At 52.8% G+C, this 19,442-nt stretch overlaps 1 protein-coding gene across 2 annotated transcripts in view; it reads right to left on the bottom strand.

Moving 5' to 3' along the window:
- Nucleotides 1-2,719: 2,719 nt before the first annotated feature.
- Nucleotides 2,720-19,442, bottom strand: part of ATP9A (ATPase phospholipid transporting 9A (putative)) — a 128,902-nt gene continuing 112,179 nt past the window's right edge. For both annotated transcript variants that reach the window (XM_044262820.1, XM_044262821.1), the window contains 10 exons: nucleotides 19,125-19,223; nucleotides 18,144-18,233; nucleotides 17,871-18,015; nucleotides 17,019-17,083; nucleotides 15,756-15,911; nucleotides 12,681-12,745; nucleotides 10,900-11,008; nucleotides 10,238-10,295; nucleotides 8,370-8,573; nucleotides 2,720-7,061 (listed from right to left, as the gene is read on the bottom strand). In XM_044262820.1, the coding sequence (XP_044118755.1) occupies nucleotides 6,925-7,061; nucleotides 8,370-8,573; nucleotides 10,238-10,295; nucleotides 10,900-11,008; nucleotides 12,681-12,745; nucleotides 15,756-15,911; nucleotides 17,019-17,083; nucleotides 17,871-18,015; nucleotides 18,144-18,233; nucleotides 19,125-19,223 (1,128 nt within the window). In that variant the 3' untranslated portion in view covers nucleotides 2,720-6,924. The remainder of the gene's footprint in view (nucleotides 7,062-8,369; nucleotides 8,574-10,237; nucleotides 10,296-10,899; nucleotides 11,009-12,680; nucleotides 12,746-15,755; nucleotides 15,912-17,018; nucleotides 17,084-17,870; nucleotides 18,016-18,143; nucleotides 18,234-19,124; nucleotides 19,224-19,442) is intronic.

Genomic DNA, 19,442 nt, shown 5'->3' with positions numbered 1-19,442 from the left:
AAAACATTCCTGGGCTTATCTGGATTCAATAAAAGAAAAGAAAAGACTTTGCTCTTAAATCTCTTGAAAATGGACCACCGAGGCTTGGAACACCAAGTTCTTAGTGTGAGTAAAACAGAACCTGTAGGCTGAGTTCTAAGAAATGGGGCCTGCCTGGACGTCAGACACAGGTTGTCGAGTGAGTGACCTCACAATATGATTCAATTACCCCAGATCTTAATGGGAATGCACTTCAGAGTCCAAACCTCAACATGGAAGGCTGAGGGGTGGCTTGGCTTTGACGTTCCTAAGAGAAGGCAGGCTGAGAAGACGCTACGTCTTCCCATCCACCAAAGGGGGAGAGGGAGGGAAAGGGAGAAACCCCAGGATCGGGCGTGTTTGTCTGTTAAGGCTTCGGATGGAAACTGATCCGGGCATGCGTGATCCCCCAAAAATCTGCCAGCCCCCAGAGCGCTGCAGTTACCCTCCGACCACAGCCACATGGAGAATGAAATTAAATCCCACGGAAAGAGTTGACTTTTTTTTAACATTATGCAATGTTTGGGTGAAGGAAAGGGGGAGCTATCAGGGGAAAAAAAACCTCCTCTTTTTCCCAGAGTTGAGCAAAGCTATTTCTAGCTTTTAATGATACATTTCACCATCACTGCATGGGGAGTTTTGAGAGGCACGAAGACGGGGCTGTTCTTGTTATGTAACCCGTTTCAAGTAGGAAATTAGCAAGTCCTGAATGAATTCTGTTACTGTGCTCGACTTCTGGAAAGTTTGGAGCGACTACAGTTCTATTTTGAGGTGAGCAAATCCATCATTTATAGATCTCTTCACAAATACCGCCGGGCTTCATGTCACCCTGAAAAGTTTCATAACAAAAACAGTTAAAGTACTTGGGGTGTTGGAACATTTCGTCTCAAAACCTTATTAGCCTGAATAAGGAGTAGGGTAAGGCCTCCCCGTTGCCAAATATTCAAGAATACAAATATCCAAGATCAAATAAATATTCATCTCCCACACCCCCCCCCACCCCTTCAAACCCTAGTTTTTTTGTGCGTTTTTTTTTTTTTTAAAGCGAAGCCCAGCAAAATAGTCTGGTCAACAACATAAAAAGCAATGTCTGTTTTTGACGGAGCCGTTGGCCATGAAATCAGTTCTGAGCTATGAAAGCCGCGTCTTGAACAGAGCAGCTGGACGCGAGGACCTTCCTGGTTGTTGAAAACAGGAAACATAAAGGTCTTTCAATCTCAAGTTCCCCCTAGTGGCGCGAAGGGAGCAGTGTCCGCACGCCCATGGAATTTCACAGCCCAGGCGGCTACTTCGCGAGCACCCCACTAAGGAAAAGTACCGTGGGTCGGTCTACCCCGCTGGAGCCCAGGTCCCAGGGGCTGAGAGCACACGCCTCGGATCCGCTCCGAGAAGCTGCCACGGGACTGAGACGCTGCTGGTTTACGATTCTCTTTTCTATTCGATAAGCGGAGGAAGACCCTTCCAGCCAGTAGGAGGAAACCACCAGCTCACACCTCAAATAGCTCCCAATTAAAACATTGGGCTAGTTGGGTGTGTGCGTAGCTGGTTTCCTGAGATTCGGGCGTTCCCAACGCTGCGATCCTCTGGAAATGAAGAAAGTCTCCTGCAAATGATAACACAGACGCGTGCGGGAGGCAGGGGGATGGGGACCAGGGGGATGGGGATGAGGACTCTCAACCTTGGCACGCCGGACATCTGGTGCCGACTAATTCCATGTTGTGGGGGCTGTCCTGCAGCATCGCTGACTTCTCCCTCATTAGGTCCCTGAGCAGCCCACCCAACGGGACAACCAAAAATGCCTTCTGGCACTACTGTGAGTCCCTTGGGGGACAAAAGCGCCCCTGGCTGAGACGCACTGGGTGAAATGAATAAAACATGTCCTCTGCTTCGTACACAACAGCTTGCAAACCTCTTCTGCCTCAAACTTAGGTGACTGCGTTCCTTTTTTATTATGCTCAGCTAGCCATGGTGTAAGACGTCATTAGCACTGCTACAGCGCTCAGGGATTCATGAGTTGTGTGTATCACCCAGTGTTCGTCACCACACGTGCCCCCCTTAATACCCACAGTGACTGGATAGATTCCTCAATCTATCACCTGATTTAAAAAAAAAAAAAAAGTGGGACACCTGGGTGGCTCAGTGGGTTAAAGCCTCTGCCTTCGGCTCAGGTCATGATCTCAGGGTCCTGGGATTGAGCCTTGCATCGGGCTCTCTGCTCAGCGGGCAGCCTGCTTCCTCCTCTCTCTCTCTGTCTGCCTCTCTGCCTACTTGTGATCTCTGTCGAATAAACAAATAAAATCTTTTAAAAAATACACGAAAAATTTTAAAAATATTTAAAAAAAATTTTTTAAAGGTTTCTGAACTGATCAAGGACCGTGCGTATAAATAAAAAATGAATCTTATAAAATGCTCTTTTTCCTACTTCTATTGATCACTTTTGAAATTACCATGTCACCTTTTGTTACCATGTCTGTAACAGACAACAGTAGAGAATAAACAACAATGCATGGGTTGGGAATGGGATTTTTTTCTTTTTCCTTTTTCTTTTTGCCAAAATCGCAGTTAACTTTAACTGGAGAAAAAAAGCCACTTACACTTTTTGTACCGTGAGTTACACAGAAAACAGCATTATAATAAAAAGCCTTCATTTTGACACCAGAATTCATGGTTCCGCACAAATTAAAATGATCCCCCGGAGGCATAAAGTACACAAGCTTTATTGGGCAACAGCAACGGGCTCGGCTGGCAGACAATGAAAGAACCGCTCGGAGCACGCAGGATCACATGGGTATCGTCACAGGATCGAGAATTTAAATCATCTGGGAGTCCCTGCTGAATTAAAGCATCCTGTTCCAGAGCTGCTCTCTCATGACAAAATACTGTCCTGGTGAGAGTCTGCAAGGCGGATTACCCGTAGGGACCTACTAACGGGACGGCCACGGACTCCCAGGAGAGCTTACAGTTAGCCCCAGAGCGACAAAATCATAATTTAGCCACAGCTTTTTTTGTGCACCACCCCCAATTGCCCCTGCCCCCACCCCCAACAAATGCAGTATTCACTGACGGAACCCAGCGACCTGAACGGACAGCACCCGTGACCATGCGGTGACCAGGACGGGTCCACGGGTACAGCTGCCGCGGATCAAGGAGGTGCTGCGGAGCTCAAGGTCACTGGGGCGCTGCTCACGACATCATCTGCCTCTCCGCTCCATTCAGAAACATACACTTGTCCAAGACGAAATGAACATCATTGATGGAAATATTTCCCCATAAGTATACGCAACAAATTCCTTTACATTAAAGGAAAGGAGGAGAAATAAAATCGGTTGTATTTACAAAGCTCCTTGTAGGTTTCTTAATGAAAACAAAGCTGGGAGTAACGGGATTTTAATGCAAACCAAGCATCTCATCAAAAAACTGGAGATGACACAGTCACATACACACACGCACTTAACACACACAGGAGATTAAAGATAAAAAACAGCTGACAGGTGTTTGCCTTCAATAGGATGGAGCGGAAGCACATGTAGGTCCCATCGGCAATTTTGGCAAAGGTTTAAAATGCTGCCCCATAAAGGCATGAGGGCGTTCCCATCCCCACCCCAGTAAAAACAAAACAAAGTATAAAAGCAAAGTCTGGAGGAAGAATAGGCATTATTGTGTCAATTTCCAATGAGCACAAAACTCAAAATACATTCAAAAGTTGTCAGTGTGACCTTAACTTTCAGCAGAGAACACACCGAGGGAAGGGGTCAGCAGACATTCAAGATTACTAGGACACAAAAGGGCTTCACTTATTAGGGGAAACTGGCCTGGGACCCGGAGAACACGAGCTTCGCAGTGGGGGACATCCCAGCTCTTGGTCTCCCAGCTCCTGGCGGCTACAAACAGGTGGTTTGCCCCGATGTCAGGATGCCCCCGGGGATGCCCTCCAGGGCTCGGGAGCCACGTCTGCCACTCCGAGCAGCCATGGCCAATGCAACTGGCCTGGCCCAGCACCGCGGGCAACACGCACCTGTGCCCACACAGCTGCCAAACAAGGATCCACACTGTCAGGCACCAGAAATCACTGAAGATGGAGAAGCTCGTCTGGTCGTTTTCTTCGAGGAAGGAAGGGGAAAGGAGAAACCACAAACAGATCCCACGGTCCTCACGCACACACAACCATCGCCGCAAGATCAAGCAAAAATCATCATAAAACAAAAGTGCTTACTGGGACACAAACACATAACGGTGTCAGAGGGTCGGGGGGTTGTGATTTCTACTTTAAGGAGAAATATTTGAACAGCACTGATTGCGTGTTGTGGGGCCTCTGGCCTCGAATTAAATCAGCTATCACAGACTTAGGTCCCACTGAGGTCCAGGGTGAGGGGAAGGGGTCAGTGGTGTTTCTTAAATTCTTTCCAGATTGGGAAACCGAGAAAAAGGTCAACAGAATCCTTATGCTTAAGGTTAATGAACTCAGGAGCTTCCTGTAAAGTAGCTCGGGCGTTTGTCCTCCCCCACAACTAAGACAACCCGCGCGTGCCGCACTTCTCTCTGCTGGGATGAGGCGACCTGGGCAGGCGACCATCCTGTACTCTCACCGACTGGAGGCTCCCACCCTTTGGGGGCACACGCGTTCCTGGACACTCGAGGCCCCCCAGCAGGTGGTGTACGCAGGCTGCCCAGTGACGGTGGTCTGGGATCCACTTGGATTTCGGTCCCTCTGGCCCTTGACTGCCTCGACTAGAGTGTGGCTGAGACAACAGAACACGATTTTTCACAGCAAGACAGGCATCCATCAACTTCCGGGGGAAGGTCGGGCTGGAGGGCTTCTTCAGCCTCTCTGGAAAGCTTCCTTCCTGGGAGATGGCAAGCAGCAGTTCAGGTGTGGACTTTAAAAGTCAACTCACACACCTGGATCACTTGGGACTTGAGGGATAAAACCAGAGACCACCTCCCACTATCTGCTGAACGTCTGCCATTTCCTAGCAATGGTTCCTTAAGACCTACCCCAGGAGCCATCCCGTCTGTGCAGAAGGCCAGGATCGGGGTTTACAAACTCAGAACAGAACAACGTAAGACTTATCATCAGCCTTCCAAAAAGACAGAACCAAGTGTGAACCTCTGAGCCCCACACTCCGCTCCCCTCCCTTTGAAACTGGGAAACATCACTCAGGAAGAAGTCAGACGTGTTCGATCTTTCTGAGAGTTTTAGACCAAGGTCCTAGTCCCAAATAACTATTCACCCACTGCAACCTGTATTCTCTGTGGGTCTGTGCGGCAGGAATAGCCGGCATGAGCAGGCAAAGGTGGCTGCAGAAACGCACAGTCTTCACACAGAAGCACGTCAGCAGCCAGCTTACCGGTGCCTGAAACCTGCGGTCATTTTATGACGTTTCAAAGGGGCAGCACCCGTGCAGGAGCGTATGAAGAGTGCTCCCGGGCAAGGGGACCACCGCCTGCTCCGCCCACCCCCAGCTCCCCCAGAGCCGGCTGCCCGGAGGGTAGTGGGTGCCGCCACCAGCCGGAACCCGCAGCCCTGAAGCCCACACAAGCAGAAGGGGCCGAAGAAATTCATCCAAGTCCAAGATCTCGAGCATGGTCAGCTCTGGAAGATCAACGGGCCGAGCCCTGATGGCAGGCGCTGAGGGACTCAAAACCCCGAGGATGCCTTGCCCTGCCTGGTCCAGGCCTTGCACACCCCCTTCCTCCTCTGAAACGAGAAGCCACAGCTTTATGAGAAACACATGGGCGTGTAGTCTATCCCCGTGGGGCGGGGGGGGGGGATCGATACGGCCAGCTGTCTTTAAGTAAGTTCCCTTCGAAAGCCGTAGGCAGTGTGACAGACCCCGGACCCCAGGGCCCTGGAGCGGCAGCCCGGGCCTCCTCCCACGGGGGCTGCCCCCGACGAACGACGCACAGCAACATGGGAGATGCCTCTGCCTTAGTCATTCAGCCTCCTAATGGGAAACAGACCTCTATGGAGCAGAGAGCCCCCCGTCCCTGACCTTGCACTCAGGACTCGGACGGGCCCGGCCACATGTGCAACATTGTCTAAAGAATTAGTGGAGTCTCTTATCCGTCTGTCGACACATTGAGGAGCTGTTCAGTGGCACGTTTCCTGCTGCAACAACTCTGCTGAAAATGTCTGAGGGTGTCCTCAGCCGGCCGCGGGCTTGGTCATCGTTACCAGGTCCGAAGAAAGCAGGAGAACATCTCCGAAAATTCTTTGAGGAGGTGGCAGGTGGAGCTAAGTCGAGGGCTGGAGGTGTTGAGTCCGAGGGAAGAGGCCAGACTGGATTTGTGGCTCCCTCTGTCTCTCTCTCCCGCCTCTCCTTTGCTCTGTGTCACTCTGGGAAGCCGGGCGGCCTCGGAGAGCAGCGCGGCCTCGGACAGGACAAGCCGCATCTCCCCCTCGAGATGACTGCCTGTGTAACTTTCTACCGAAGTCACTGTCTTTCCCCACAAACCTATCCCAAGGGATTTTACATTTCTCCGGAGCCGGCTTTTAAGAGTGAGAAAGATGTAAAGAGTACACACACATGAGGACTGCTGAACACAAAAACAAAAACCCCTCTACGATCGTCAACTAGACAGAAACCCTTATCGCATGACAACAGAAAGCACGTCCTCGGAAGCTTGCCCAGTGACCCACGGATTAATCGTCAGCGGAGCCGCCGGCTTTAACATATGTACATTCGCTGCGGGCTGAACCGTGAGGGGCCCGAGCAGGCCCGCGGGGTCCCCTCCAGGGACCTCCCCGATCGTCCGGCGTCAGGACCCCACGCGGAGCCTCTTCGCGTCAAAACTGCACCTGTTAGCGAGGCCTGCACGACCCACAGGCAGCGGGTAAGAAAAACGCAACTTGAACTCTGCCCGGCAGGAGAGCGCCGAGGCCGCGGCGCCCTGGGTCGGCGCCGCCTACGACGTGAGCTTCGAGTAGCTGGGCGGGGAGAACCGTCTCCGCAGGTACTTGAGAACGTACAGGGGCAGGCAGCTGACCAGAGTGATCACGGACACCTTCCACAAGAACGACAGAGTGGCGATGAAGTACACATCTGCAAGCAAATGGGAAGACCGCGGTGAGTGGGCGGAATGTTCCGGAAGGCCTATGCGGCTCAGAATAGCCGGCACAGCTCTGATGGGGGTAAGTGAGGGCAGAGCTGTCTCTGCATGGGATCCTGTCACCGACACACGGCCTCTGGGCACTGGCCCTTTCCTTCGGCTCAGTCTCTCAGGGCCTGGACTCTCCCCGGCCCGTCCTCTCTCTGACCTGCTTCTGCGGCTGAATTCACGGACAGTCAGTGAAATGCTGTTTCCAGCACCAGGGAAAGAAAACCAGGGGCACAAACGATTCTTACGGGTGTTTCTGATGTGGAATCTGACAGCACGTCCGATTTTCTATATACACCCCACCGCCCAAGAGCAGAAAGGCTTTTCCCCTCATTTCCCTTCATTTTCCCTTTGCCTCTGGGATGATCACCAAAGCTACGGGCAGCCGGGCCTGAGGGCAGTGCCAAGCTGGAAACGGGGGGTAGCCTCCGGGGGCTTCCAGCTAAGGACGGGCGCCCCCATCTGCTGCATGACAGTAAGCCCGCAGTCCAGAGGATTCTGTGAGAGCAGAGCAGGGTTCATGGGCTTCCGCACAGTGGCACACAGGAGGGGGTGGGAGGCAGGTGGCTGGCACTGGCCACAGTCCCGCTGAGTGCCCGGCCGTGGAGCCCACACACAGCTGCCCATCCAGCCCGTGGCAGCTTCCCGAGGGCAGAGCTCACCACCCAAAGCCACAGAGCACACGACAGGTGCTCATGAAACCCATCCGGACGGACTCTCAGGACAAGTGTGAAACTCCTCGAAGATTTCACTTTTCGCAGATGTCCGTCTTCCCTTTACCCGAACCTGAAGGACCGTTTGCTGACTAGCAAGAGACGTCATTGGAGGGGTTATCAGGGAAAGGCGGAGTTTCTCCACCCTGTGATAAGGACACCTCCTGTGGGGCTATCCCTTATTCATGAGCAAGACCTGGACGTCTGACCTCTCCACAGCCCCCCGGAGCCCGGCGCAGTGACCGACTCCCTCGAGAATCCCAGCCAGTCTTTGCTGAACTCAATGGGATCCCTTCGAAGCCAGTTCACACAGTGTGCTTTTCAAAGGAAACCCTACTGACATCAAGCCGGAGAGGCTCTGTTCCAGGAAGCTGAGTCACAGCTGCCACTTGCCCCAAGGGGACGCCAGGAACAACATGGGGATCACTGAGTGCCAAGGCCTGCAGGACAAAGAGCTCAGGACGGGTCCTGGGGAGACCCCGAGACCCCGCGGCCAGGCTGCGGCTGCGGGGGGAGGGGAGGGGCTGGAAGGTGTCTTACCGATGAATTCGTGTAGGAACACCAGGGAGGCGATGTAGCAGGCCAGACTGAGCAGCTCGGCCACCGTCATGAGCCAGTGCCATGTCTGGATGGTCAGGGCCACCATCAGCAGCTCGGTGAGGATCAGCGACGTGAAGGAAATCGCCACGATGTGCACGAACTCGGACTCAAACAGCAGCAGGGCCCCGTACATGATGGTGCTCCCTGCGAAGGCAGAGGAAGCCGGCGTCCCACACGGTCCGGCCCACAGCCGCCACCCTCCCCCTCGACCTCCCCATCCGGGGCTCCCAAGGCTCCCGGGGCCTGCTCCCAAGCAGGGGCTCCTTTGTGTTTGTTTTCTGTTTAGACATGAAAGATGGCACTTGCCAAGTGGTGCTTTATGGAGGTTTGAAAGAGGTACCCTGTCCTGGTTTCCTATTTTCCCATTGGACTTGATATAATAAGGAGTCCAAAACTGTAGGGGAGAGGGAAGAGAGGATGAAGAGAGAGAAAGAGGAAGGAAAGAGAGAGAAGGAGGGAGGGAGGGAGGGAGATGGAGAGAAGAAAAACAGGAGAGACAGGAAAGAGTACATATCCGGGGTGGATGGAACAGGAAAGAGAAATTTAAACTTTATTATTTAAAATGACAGAGGCAAGCGGTCACAAAAAGGCAAATACTGTGGATATTCTACTTCTAGGAGGGATCCAAAGTAGCCACCTCCATAGAAACGAAAGGGAAGCGGGAATGGGGACAGAGCTCCCTCTTGCCGAGATGGAAACGTTCTGGGGCTGTTTTCTTGCAACAGTGTAACACTGTAAATGTACAACGTAACTCACCACCGGGAATACACTGTGTGCTAGCGAACTGTGCCCCTAAGAAGGGTTAAGATGGTGAGTCTTCGGTCATGTGTTATCTTAACCACCCCTCTCCCCCACACACGAAATGACAGAGGTAGCCCAGAGACACTCAGTGTCGTGCCCCTGTAACAAGGCGAGAAAGGAAAGTGGAGGAGGGTACGGGGCCCGTACCTAGCACAGCAGAAACCAAACCGATGATGCAGGGCCAGAGTATTACTGGATGCTAAACCCCAAAACTCCTCACACCACCGCCCACCACGCCAGGGTTCCAGAGGGAGGACTGACACGGCGCTTCCCTGCTCATTGTCTATGAAATTCTATACAGAAAACGTAGCTGCATAATCGATGCACATATTATACTCTGAGAGACTTCTTAAAAATGCCCCCCTCTATTTTTTAATGAAAATGCCCCCCTCTGTTTTTTAATGAAAATTTAACCTCCTGCCAACAAATTCACTGGTTTCTACACCTTCTGGTTGCATGCCCCGTCAGTAAGAGCTCCCAATACACAACGTGCATCTGTAAGTTCTATGTCGGTGCTTGGGCAGACACAGACAGATACCAGGACCATGACATAATTATATGCACATTATAAAACATACATAAATACAGAATTAAACACCAGAAGGGTCTGGATATTTTCTTCTCCTACAAGTCTTCCTACAGGCTCTGCAATCCAGGGGCCCTCTCTGGAGGCCGCTGAGGTAAACACATCTTTCAAAAACTAGAACTTGACCTCAGAAAAAGTATCAGAACATTCCAGAAAGTAACCACTTTTTGTTACGATGGCTTAAGCATCTTGGCAGGTTTTGAGTAGTATCCATTACCTTTTTCTCTGACTTGATCTCATGAGGCAGACGGCACCACCTCTCAGATCTACTGCTCTGCTGAATGTTCTAGTCCTCAGAACATGCTGAGCAGGGCCTCCCCTGGGGCGCACTGTCCCGCTCCTTAACCAAATTTTAGGGTTCCAGCTTCTTCCCTTCATGCTCTACAGACAACAGTCAGGTTGACCCTGAGCACTGCCTTACCTTGATAGATGCTAATCAAAACCCATATTAGGAAGGTCTTGTAGGACAACGGTCTTCCCTAAATGAGGAAGCGAGAAAGAACAGGTTACTACCGCGCTGGGCTCCTCCACTAACGAGGCAATCTGCCTGTTTTCATTTTAAAAAAAGGAGGGGTGGTCTTGCACATATCTGAACTCACTAGAGAAATTACATTTTTTAAAGAGAATTGATAGAAGGTGGAAATAAATCTGCTCTTCAGTAAAATTCCTTGGGGACCAATAAATCATACACCGACACACACCACACACACCACACCACAGGCAGCACGCACACACTTTTTGGAAGCGTACGCAAGGACGTTTCCAGGAGCAGACACCAGCTAAGGCTGGAGGATGGAACCATCAGGCACTTCTTTTTTAAGTTGTTAGTTGGTTTGTTCGCAACACACTGCAATAGTACACATATTGCTGTACTGTTCAATATTCTTTACAAGCGCAAATACTACTTTTTTAAGAAAAATAAAATAAAATTCCACGCCTTCCTCTACGAAACTAGCAGTTCCAGTCAGTGTGTTCAAACCAGATATGGAGGGTCTGTGTGAAATCAATTAGCAGTAGGGAGAGAGGGAGAGAGAAGGGGAAGGGGGGGAAGGAGTGAGGGAGGGAAGGGGGAGTCCAGTGAACCTTGAGGAGATCCTTGTAGAGCTCAGGATACAGCATGGCAACTTCCGACTTGACATCTTTGTCCAGGACCAGAGAAAACACAGGAAACATGGTGTAAATGGTGGAGTACCTGGGGGTGGGGCAAGGGAGGGACGGAAATCACCACAGGCAAGACCCAGCCGAAGGAAAATGAGCAATTCGTTTCTCCAGCTTCTGCAGCCCAATCTCCATCCATTCGTTCCTTCAACAACCACCCACTGCATGCCTGTTCTGTGCCAGGGCTGATTTTAAGCTTGGGAGATTCAGATGAAAAACTGATGGAAACATCTGCCCTCGGAGAGCTTTCATACTAGTCAGTGAGTCAACAGAGTTGGTAAACTACACCGTGTGTTGCAGGTAAGTGCTAAGAAGGAAACTCTAATGGAGGGGAGGGAAGGAGACATAGGGGTGGTGTCATTTTCGAGAGGGTGCCCAAAGGATGTGACATTTGAGTAAACACCCAGAGAAGGTGAGAGGCAGTCAGGCCCAAGTGGAGGGAAGAGCATCGCAGGCAGAGAGGCAGCATGTGCAAAGGCCCTGAGGTGAGAGTGCATCTTGTTTGAAGAACAGCAAGGCAGCCAGTGCAGCTGGCTGTATGAGTGAGAGGGAGAGAGAAGGAAATGGGAACAGAGAGGGACAAGAGGTCCTGTCATGGAAGGCCACATGCAGCCAAGCTCCGGGAGCCCCTGCCTACACTGTGGCATGTTCTTTTGTTTTTCTGGACCTAACAAAAGATGTCCACCCGTCCCATTAGAAGCAAGCAGAATTGCACTGTCCACTGTCAGAGTGAATGGGCCAACATAAAAAGAAGAAGGCAGGCAACTTTGGTAAGATTCTCCCCCAGGCCTAGCCAGCCTTTCTGTGCTCCGGCCCCTTCACGACCAGGAGCATGGCCTACTTGGGTCTCCATCTAGGGCGTGAGATACCCAAATTCCGCCCATCCGGCAATTCAAAGACTGAACACATTCTCCGAAGGATCACAAGACACGTCATGAATTCCAAGTCAGGAAAGGGGTTGGGTTTGAGGGCGGCAAGTGTCCCAAGGACACCCTAGTCTAGCAGGTCAGGGGCACGCAGCAGTGAAGCTCCATCAGGCACGTGCCCCCCCACAAAGAGATCAAGGCTCTGGGCCACCTTAGAGACCCAGCAGCAGAAGGTTCTACTGGGGTCCATGGCAGGGAAGGTACTTTCCAGAGCTCCCCTTTCACTTTTTCTAAGACCACAATGAAATCACCGAGTCTGAACCTTTGCTCTTGCTTTGATTGCTAATCACCGGTCAGCTCAGACTCTCCTGGGCAAGCATTTTTCCATCTCCAGGTCCAAATGGCCAAGGGCTATGAACCACAGACATATCAGACCCCACTTCCTCAATCTGGTTCCAGGCTTGTTAGTCCAAAAAAACTTGTGAGGGGCGCCTGGGTGGTTCAGTGGGTTAAAGCCTCTGCCTTCAGCTCGGGTCATGATCCCAGGGTCCTGGGACCGAGCCCCATGTCGGGCTCTCTGCTCAGCGGGGAGCCTGCTTCCTCCTCTCTCTCTGCCTGCCTCTCTGCCTACTTATGATCTCTGTCAAATAAATAAATAAAATCTTTTTAAAAAAACAAAAACAAAAAAAAAAACACAAAAACTTGTGAATCCGAGAAGATTCTAAAAGGCATCGCTGGCAACTTGGGGACTGAACAGCCTAGACAGTACGTTTCCTCGCTCATTTCTGGCATTTTCGAGAGCTTTCATAACAAATTAATACCCTGCCTAGATTTTCTTACCCAATGATGAGGAATCCTTGATAGAGAGGAACGGAGGCAAAGTAAAACACGGATGAAAAGACCGCCTGTGCCAACAAGAAAGGAGGATGTTAACATAAATTGTGACAAAAATCCCTACACTTATAAAGTAACAGTCAGTGCTTAACACAGCACAAACTTCCCCAGCACAGCTATGAGTGCTTTAAGGAAACCAGCTCATTCCACAATTACAACCACCTCATGAGGTCGGTACTGTTATCATCAACCCCTATTACAGATGACAACAGTAAGGCACAGAGAGGTTAAGGGACTTGCCCAAGATAACACAGCTCGTAAGTGATGGGAGCCAGGAGTCATTCCCAGGTGGTTTAGCACCAGGGACCACTCTCCGCCCCTCTGTGAACACTGACGTTAGAGGACACAGGCTGGACCCAGAAATACCCTGTGCGATCCCCATGAACCCCCAGAACCACCCAAGAGATCCAGTCCTATCTCCTGCATTTCACAGGAGGGGACTCTGAGCAGGTAAAGGGCACTGCGGGGCTCAATCCCAGCTCCATACTCCAGCTCCCCGGGGGCGGGGCAGCAGAGAAGGCACAACCCCTCTTACATGACACATTTTACCGTTTCTGGAAAGTTTTACAAAGAGCCCATAACCTGCTGCCTTTGTTAGACAAGAGCAATAAAGACCTTTCCAAACGCTCCCTGAAATGTCTGCTTCCTGACTTGGAAAACAGGAGCTACTGGCCGTGAAAACCAGGCTGGGGAGAGAAAATCAGACTTGACACTCCGTTACTTCCGTCTCTGGGCATCGACAGGCTCACGGAAGGAAAGTGGCCTCCAAAGCAAATTCCTAGGGGCCGAAAACCAAAAAGAGGCCAGAGACAACGACAAGAGGCTTTTCAAAAGCTGAATACGAGAGACAGCCCGAGCCAGCCTGGCGACTGGAAAGGTCGTGGCACCAGAGGCGTCTCGCCCCCCGATCACCTGCTGTGGGAGTTTGTCGGACACAGAGCTCGGAATGCAGGTGCCACCTGGGGCCAAGGTCGTGGGCAGCCCCAGCTGCACCCTGGTCATATTTCAGAACTGGAAGGTGAAAGCCGCCTTTCAAATGACTTTCCACCCCAGCTGGGCTGCAGCACAGAAAGGATGGTTGTAAAAACGTCAAGAATCTGGTGTTTCATTTTGTAAATCAACGTCAAGAGCCTCCTTGCCCTAAAAGGGCCAGGTGAGCCATAAAGCCTTCGTCGTGGAGAGAACACCTGAGGGGAAAAAACACTACGGCCGCATCTAGCAACGAGACCGACGGCAAGGTGCGGCTCCAAGAGGGACCTGTCCTCAGCCAGCCACTTTCAGCACAGTGGACAGCGAGATTTTTTTTCTACAGCCCCGAAGAACAATTTCCCATCCTGAAGTTTTTTCTAAATTGATGTTGAGAGCGGCAACATACAGGCTTTACAGAAGTCCGCTCGCCCAGCCCGGCTTCTGTGCGCCTGCCCAGCGGCGAGCAGATCAGTCTCCCAGGGACGGATCCAGAGCGCCACCCACGAGCTAACACAGAAGTACAGAGGTGGTCTGAGGAACCGTAACAGCTGTTTGGGTGTAGGTCACGTTGACCAAAAAAATCACTCTAAGGCTCCTATGTTCACAAATGCAATAGATGTTGAAAACCTAAAATGACCCCCAGAAGGTGAGAAAGAGGCCAGGAGAAGGGGAGAGTCTCATGTACACGAACAGCACCACTTCACTTCCTCAGAAAGGGAGGAAGCCTTTTATGTGGCAAGTAAGTGCCTTTCCCACAGATGAAAACATCCCCTCACTGGATACCTCGCCCTGTGGTTTTATGACTAGGGGAAAGGATGCCTTCAGCACCTGACGCCTTACAGAACTCTGCTTCTCCAAGGAGCCTCATCTGAGAGGCGAGGCAGGTCTTATCCTCCCATTTCACGGATGGAAGACTGAGACCCAGAGGACTCTCAAGGTCTCAGAGACATGTAGTGGTGTGGTCAGGAGACGTGGGTTTCAAGTCCCATCATCCCTACGTTCTCACTACTTAATTGGGATATTTTCACCCAACGTCCATGAAGGGGAATCAATCTGTCAATCGATTTTCAACACCTAAAATGTTTTCTTTCCCAACCCTTCGGCCTTCCTCCTAGTGCACACTTAATTGCCACAGACCGATGACGGATGTGAAAGGAGCCAGCGAGAGAGGAGGTGGGGAAAGTGCCCTGGAATTCTTTTGTGAGAAACAAGATGGGAACAAGATGTTACTCCCGAGAAGCTGAACAATGGGGCGGCCCAGCTGGACTCCCACTGTGACATCGGAGGACCCTCAGGGCCACAGGCTCTGCTGCGCCACCTGAGAGCCCACAAGAGCCGAGGCAGCGATCCAGGCCTCCCTGCATCGCAGGCACTCGAGGGGACACTGCGACCGAGAGCATGGGCTCTGGAGTCCCCGCCTGATACAGACTAACCCCCAAGAGACACTGCACGTGTTTCTCAGCCTCATGGAGCCTCAGGCTCCCCATCTGTACAATGGGCGCAGGCGACCATGAGGACCGTACGAGACGCTGCTCTGTGGACATGGAGCCAGGTGCCCGGGGTATCAGAAGAACTGGAGAACACAAGTTCTTCTCCTGCGGTCGTTCTCTGCTGGCCCTTTCGTGAACATCCGGAAAATCCAAGACCCGAGTATTTGCCCGCATCTCACTCTGCACGCTTCCCTCTGGCAAAAAAAATCCTAAGAACTCTGGGCAACAACACACCTCCCTCCTGCCAAGCACTGGCCGCTGCTCATGCTCACAGCCACCCCACCACGGTGAGGACGGCCTGCCCCAGCCACCAGAGGAAGGACCTGAGGCAATCCAAGGTCTGCTGGGCTGGAACGTGGCCCGGCGGGGATTTAAAACGGGTCAGGTGGGAAAATAAAGTCGACCCACCGACCAACCGACCAGGGAGGGTCACAGCTCCAAAGCACGGTCGAGTTCCAGGCCTTCTCCCTGCTAGCCCCAGGGAGGGTGAGCAGAGTCGCGCCGCCTGCCCCCCGCCGCCTGCCTGCCCCCCTCTTTCCGCCCCCCGCCCGCCCCCACCCACCTGCATGGTGCTGATGCAGAGGCTCCGGTGGATGACGAACTGGCTGAGGGCCGCCGAGCGTTTGTAGCTGTTGCGGCCGTGCACCATGAGCAGGCGGCCCAGGTGCTTGAACTGGGTGATGGAGAAGTCGGCCGCCAGGGACGCCTGCTTGCCTTCCTGAAAGCCACACAAAACGGGCACCGTCAGAAGCACCGGAGGTCAAGGCAACCACGTTTTTTGTTTTGTTTTGTTTTGTTTTCCACGGAAAAAGCAAGACACCGTAAGGGGATCTTTGGAAAACTTCAGCGAAGAGCTTCTTTGGTTTCGAGCTGGGCTCAGTAGGTGGTCTGAGTCTACGTGTGATTGAAAAAGAGGAATTTATTTAAATAAAAAACACTCTAAGTCACAGACAGTTATAATGTGGAGGTCAAAGGGATCTAGTATCGTGGGGGTGCGCCCACCCCGCAGTGTGCATCCAGAGCCAAGAATCCTCAGACATAGGCACCTTACGACGGTCTGTTCTCTGAGCGAACAGTAAGGCTGGGGGGCGGGGGCTGAGGGAGGAAAGGACGCAGGAGAGTGGATTCGCCCGATTCATGAGGCCGTGGGACCAAACGCACAGGACGGCATCTCTGGCCCTCACTTGGGGCCTCTGTGCTCCTGTTAAACACAAAGTCCTGACAATCCTGGGAACCCCTCTTCTTGCCTGTCACCATTTAGAAGTCACAAATTAGGACAGAGAGAACAGTAAAAGGCAAGCACAGAGATAATAAGGACACAAAGAGAAAAACTGTTGTAACACACCAACTTTTTAAAAATGCAGCTTTTACTGAGGGGAAGACCGCGCCACATTCTTCTCTGACCCCCAAGACATCAGCAGACAGCGTGATGACGGATGCTTTTACGGACACTGTGATGGCCACGGAAAAGTGACAAGTACATTCACGGTGCCCTGACGATACAGCAAAACACTCTGTTTTTAAGCGTTGGCACACGAAAAATCAGCACTCGTCATCTGTAAGACGGAGTGATGTAGATCCCCGACTCCCACATAACAACCTGACTCCCACATAATAAATAATACCAGGGGATCACGCTTCGTGGTTCCTTGTGCTTCATAATGTGAATCTAGGATTTTCAGAAGCATCAAAGCTATGTTTTGAGGGAAAAAGCAGCTCCAGCTAGCAGAGAAGAGTAGCTCCCAACCCAATACAATGACCTGACACCGTGGCCCCAAGCGGCCGGCAGCGGCCAGCGCCCCCGACGCCCCGCGCCCGCACTCACCTTCCCCTCCACACCCACACCACAGTCGGATTCCTGAATCATGCTGACGTCGTTGCCTCCATCACCTGCGGACCGCATGGACCGGAGAGAAAAGCCACGAAATTAGAGAGCGGCGAGAAACAGGATCCCCACATTTCATTCTTACTTTGAAGCAGTGTAGAAGTCTTTGGCCTTTCACCAAGCGCTTGCTTATTACTACAGCCTTTTCTGCCCCAGTCCATTTAACCACCCCACACCCCACAGCATCTCAGACGGAGCAGCTGAGCGTCAGAGGAACACCAGGTGACAGTGAGAGCCCCAGCCGTGGAGCGGCGGCAGGGGGACCGTGTCCACGCCCCACCCCTGCGTGGGAGGCGCAGAGTGCCACAGCCCATCAGCAGCAGTGACCGACTCGACGCTTACGGAGCCGATACTGTGCCCTGTGGCCAGCACTTTTGAAATCGACCCCTTTTTCGTCCTCATCAGCACCACCTGAGTACTTATGACCCCATTCTACCGACAGGAAGACGGAGGCTCGGATGGGGACAGGCGCCCAGGGGGCCCGGATCTGGCCCCACTGTGTGCAGTCCGCATCCCTCTGTGACGCGGCTTCCTGCCTCCTGAGCAAAGGAAAAGCAAGCTCAGGAGAAAAGCCCTGCAGCGCGCCTATCTCCTCTCACTCAGGGGGAAATACTAAAAATAATATCACAGCCAAGGTCTGTTGGGGGACAAGAGCATGACCTACGTGAAGGGGCCAGGACGCAGCAGCAGAGTCCACCCACCCTCGGAGAGAGGGATCCAGTGCATCCGTGGCCGGGGGAGGGCAGCGGGGGGTGGGCAAGGGGTGGGGACGGGTGTGGGGGGGGCACCTACCTACTGCACAAGTGAGCTTCCCGGTGCGCTCCTGCAGCAGCCGCACGATCTGGGCCTTCTGGGTGGGCGTGCAGCGGCAGCAGACCACGGCCGGGCACTGGCAGGCCAGCTCCATGAACTCGTACTCATAGTACTTGAGGCAGACCTGGGGGGGGGGAGGGGGAGGCGGAGGGGGTGGGTCACCCGAGGTCCCTGCCCCCCGCCCCCCCCACCCAGGGCAGGAAGGGAAGCACACTCCCAGGAGGACCCGGTGGGCGGGGTCCCCGCACCCACCTCCAGGGAGTCTCCAGAGATGACCAGGGCACAGTCATGCTTCCTGCGGAAAGCGTTCAGCTCGAGGTGGGCCTCGCTGCGGTTGGTCACCTGGAAGGGAACGGAGGGGTGGAGGGGGCCGTGCTCTCCGGAGATGGCAGAACAACAAACAGCGGCTTCCTGAAGCCGGGATGTAGACAATGGCCGCCCCAGCCCGGGACCCCCGCCCTGCCCCTGCCACCAGACCCAGAGCCAAATCAAACCGGGTTTGTTATGATTCTGCGGGAAGCGGGAGAGCCGCTATGCCAACTACTACCTTGCATTTCCCCCAGCACGGCTGTGATCCACATAGTAAAAGAAAAAGAGCTAAATGTGACCCCACTTTCATTGTGTGCCAGGCACTATGCTAGGCCCTTTCCATGGATTTTTTTTCCCCGTGTACATCTCCCAACAGCCCTACAAGGTGCGTAGTGGTAACAGCTGTCCTTCTGACGTAAGGAAACGAAGGCACAGCGAGATCCATGAGCCTGCTTCAAGTAACTCGTCTCGCGGACTGGGCAGCAGGCAACAGAAGCCAGGCCTCTAGCCGGGGGGCCAACTTCTCTGTACTGCACCAGACGGTACCCCCTACAGGCCCCGGGGACCCTACAGTGCTGGCCGAAATGACTCGACTCTGCTATCATAACACCACAGCAACCACAGACAACAGGTAAACAAGGGGGCATATCTGTGTCTAAATAAAACTTCCATTTGGGTGCCTGGATGGCTCATTCGGTTAAGCATCTGCCTTCGGCTCAAGTTATGGTCCCAAGATCCTGGGATCAAGTCCCATGACAGGCTCCCTGCTCAGCCAGGAGTCTGCCACTCCTTCTGGCTCTAGCCCTCCCCCCTGCCCCACCCAAGGCAGTTACTACACTCCTCTCTCCCCTCTTTAGGGTCCTGAGGTCACCCCGCGAACTGCAGCATCGTCCCCACGAGGCCCCAGTACAGACAACACTTTACCAGCCGAAAAACGTGGATGTCTTGGTTTCGGGTCACCAGGTGTGCGTTCTTCGCTGTGCACGTAGCCGTCTCCAGCTTGTCCCCCGTCAGCATCCAAACCTGGAACCACAGCAGAGAAGGGCTCTTCTGGGCCACTGTCCAAGGCCAGCCTGCAGCCCATGTTTGCTCAGTTCCCAAGAACATCGAGCTAAACTCCATTTATTCCAACTTTTTAAAAAAAGATTTTATTTATTTATTTGACAGAGAGAAAGACAGTGAGGAGGGAGCACAAACAGAGGGATTAGGAGAGGGAGAAGCAGGCTCTCCACTGAGCAAGGA

Source organism: Neovison vison, chromosome 8, assembly GCF_020171115.1.
Source record: "Neovison vison isolate M4711 chromosome 8, ASM_NN_V1, whole genome shotgun sequence".
Classification (NCBI taxonomy): Eukaryota; Metazoa; Chordata; class Mammalia; order Carnivora; family Mustelidae; genus Neogale; species Neogale vison.
This window is presented reverse-complemented; position numbering and strand designations above follow the sequence as displayed.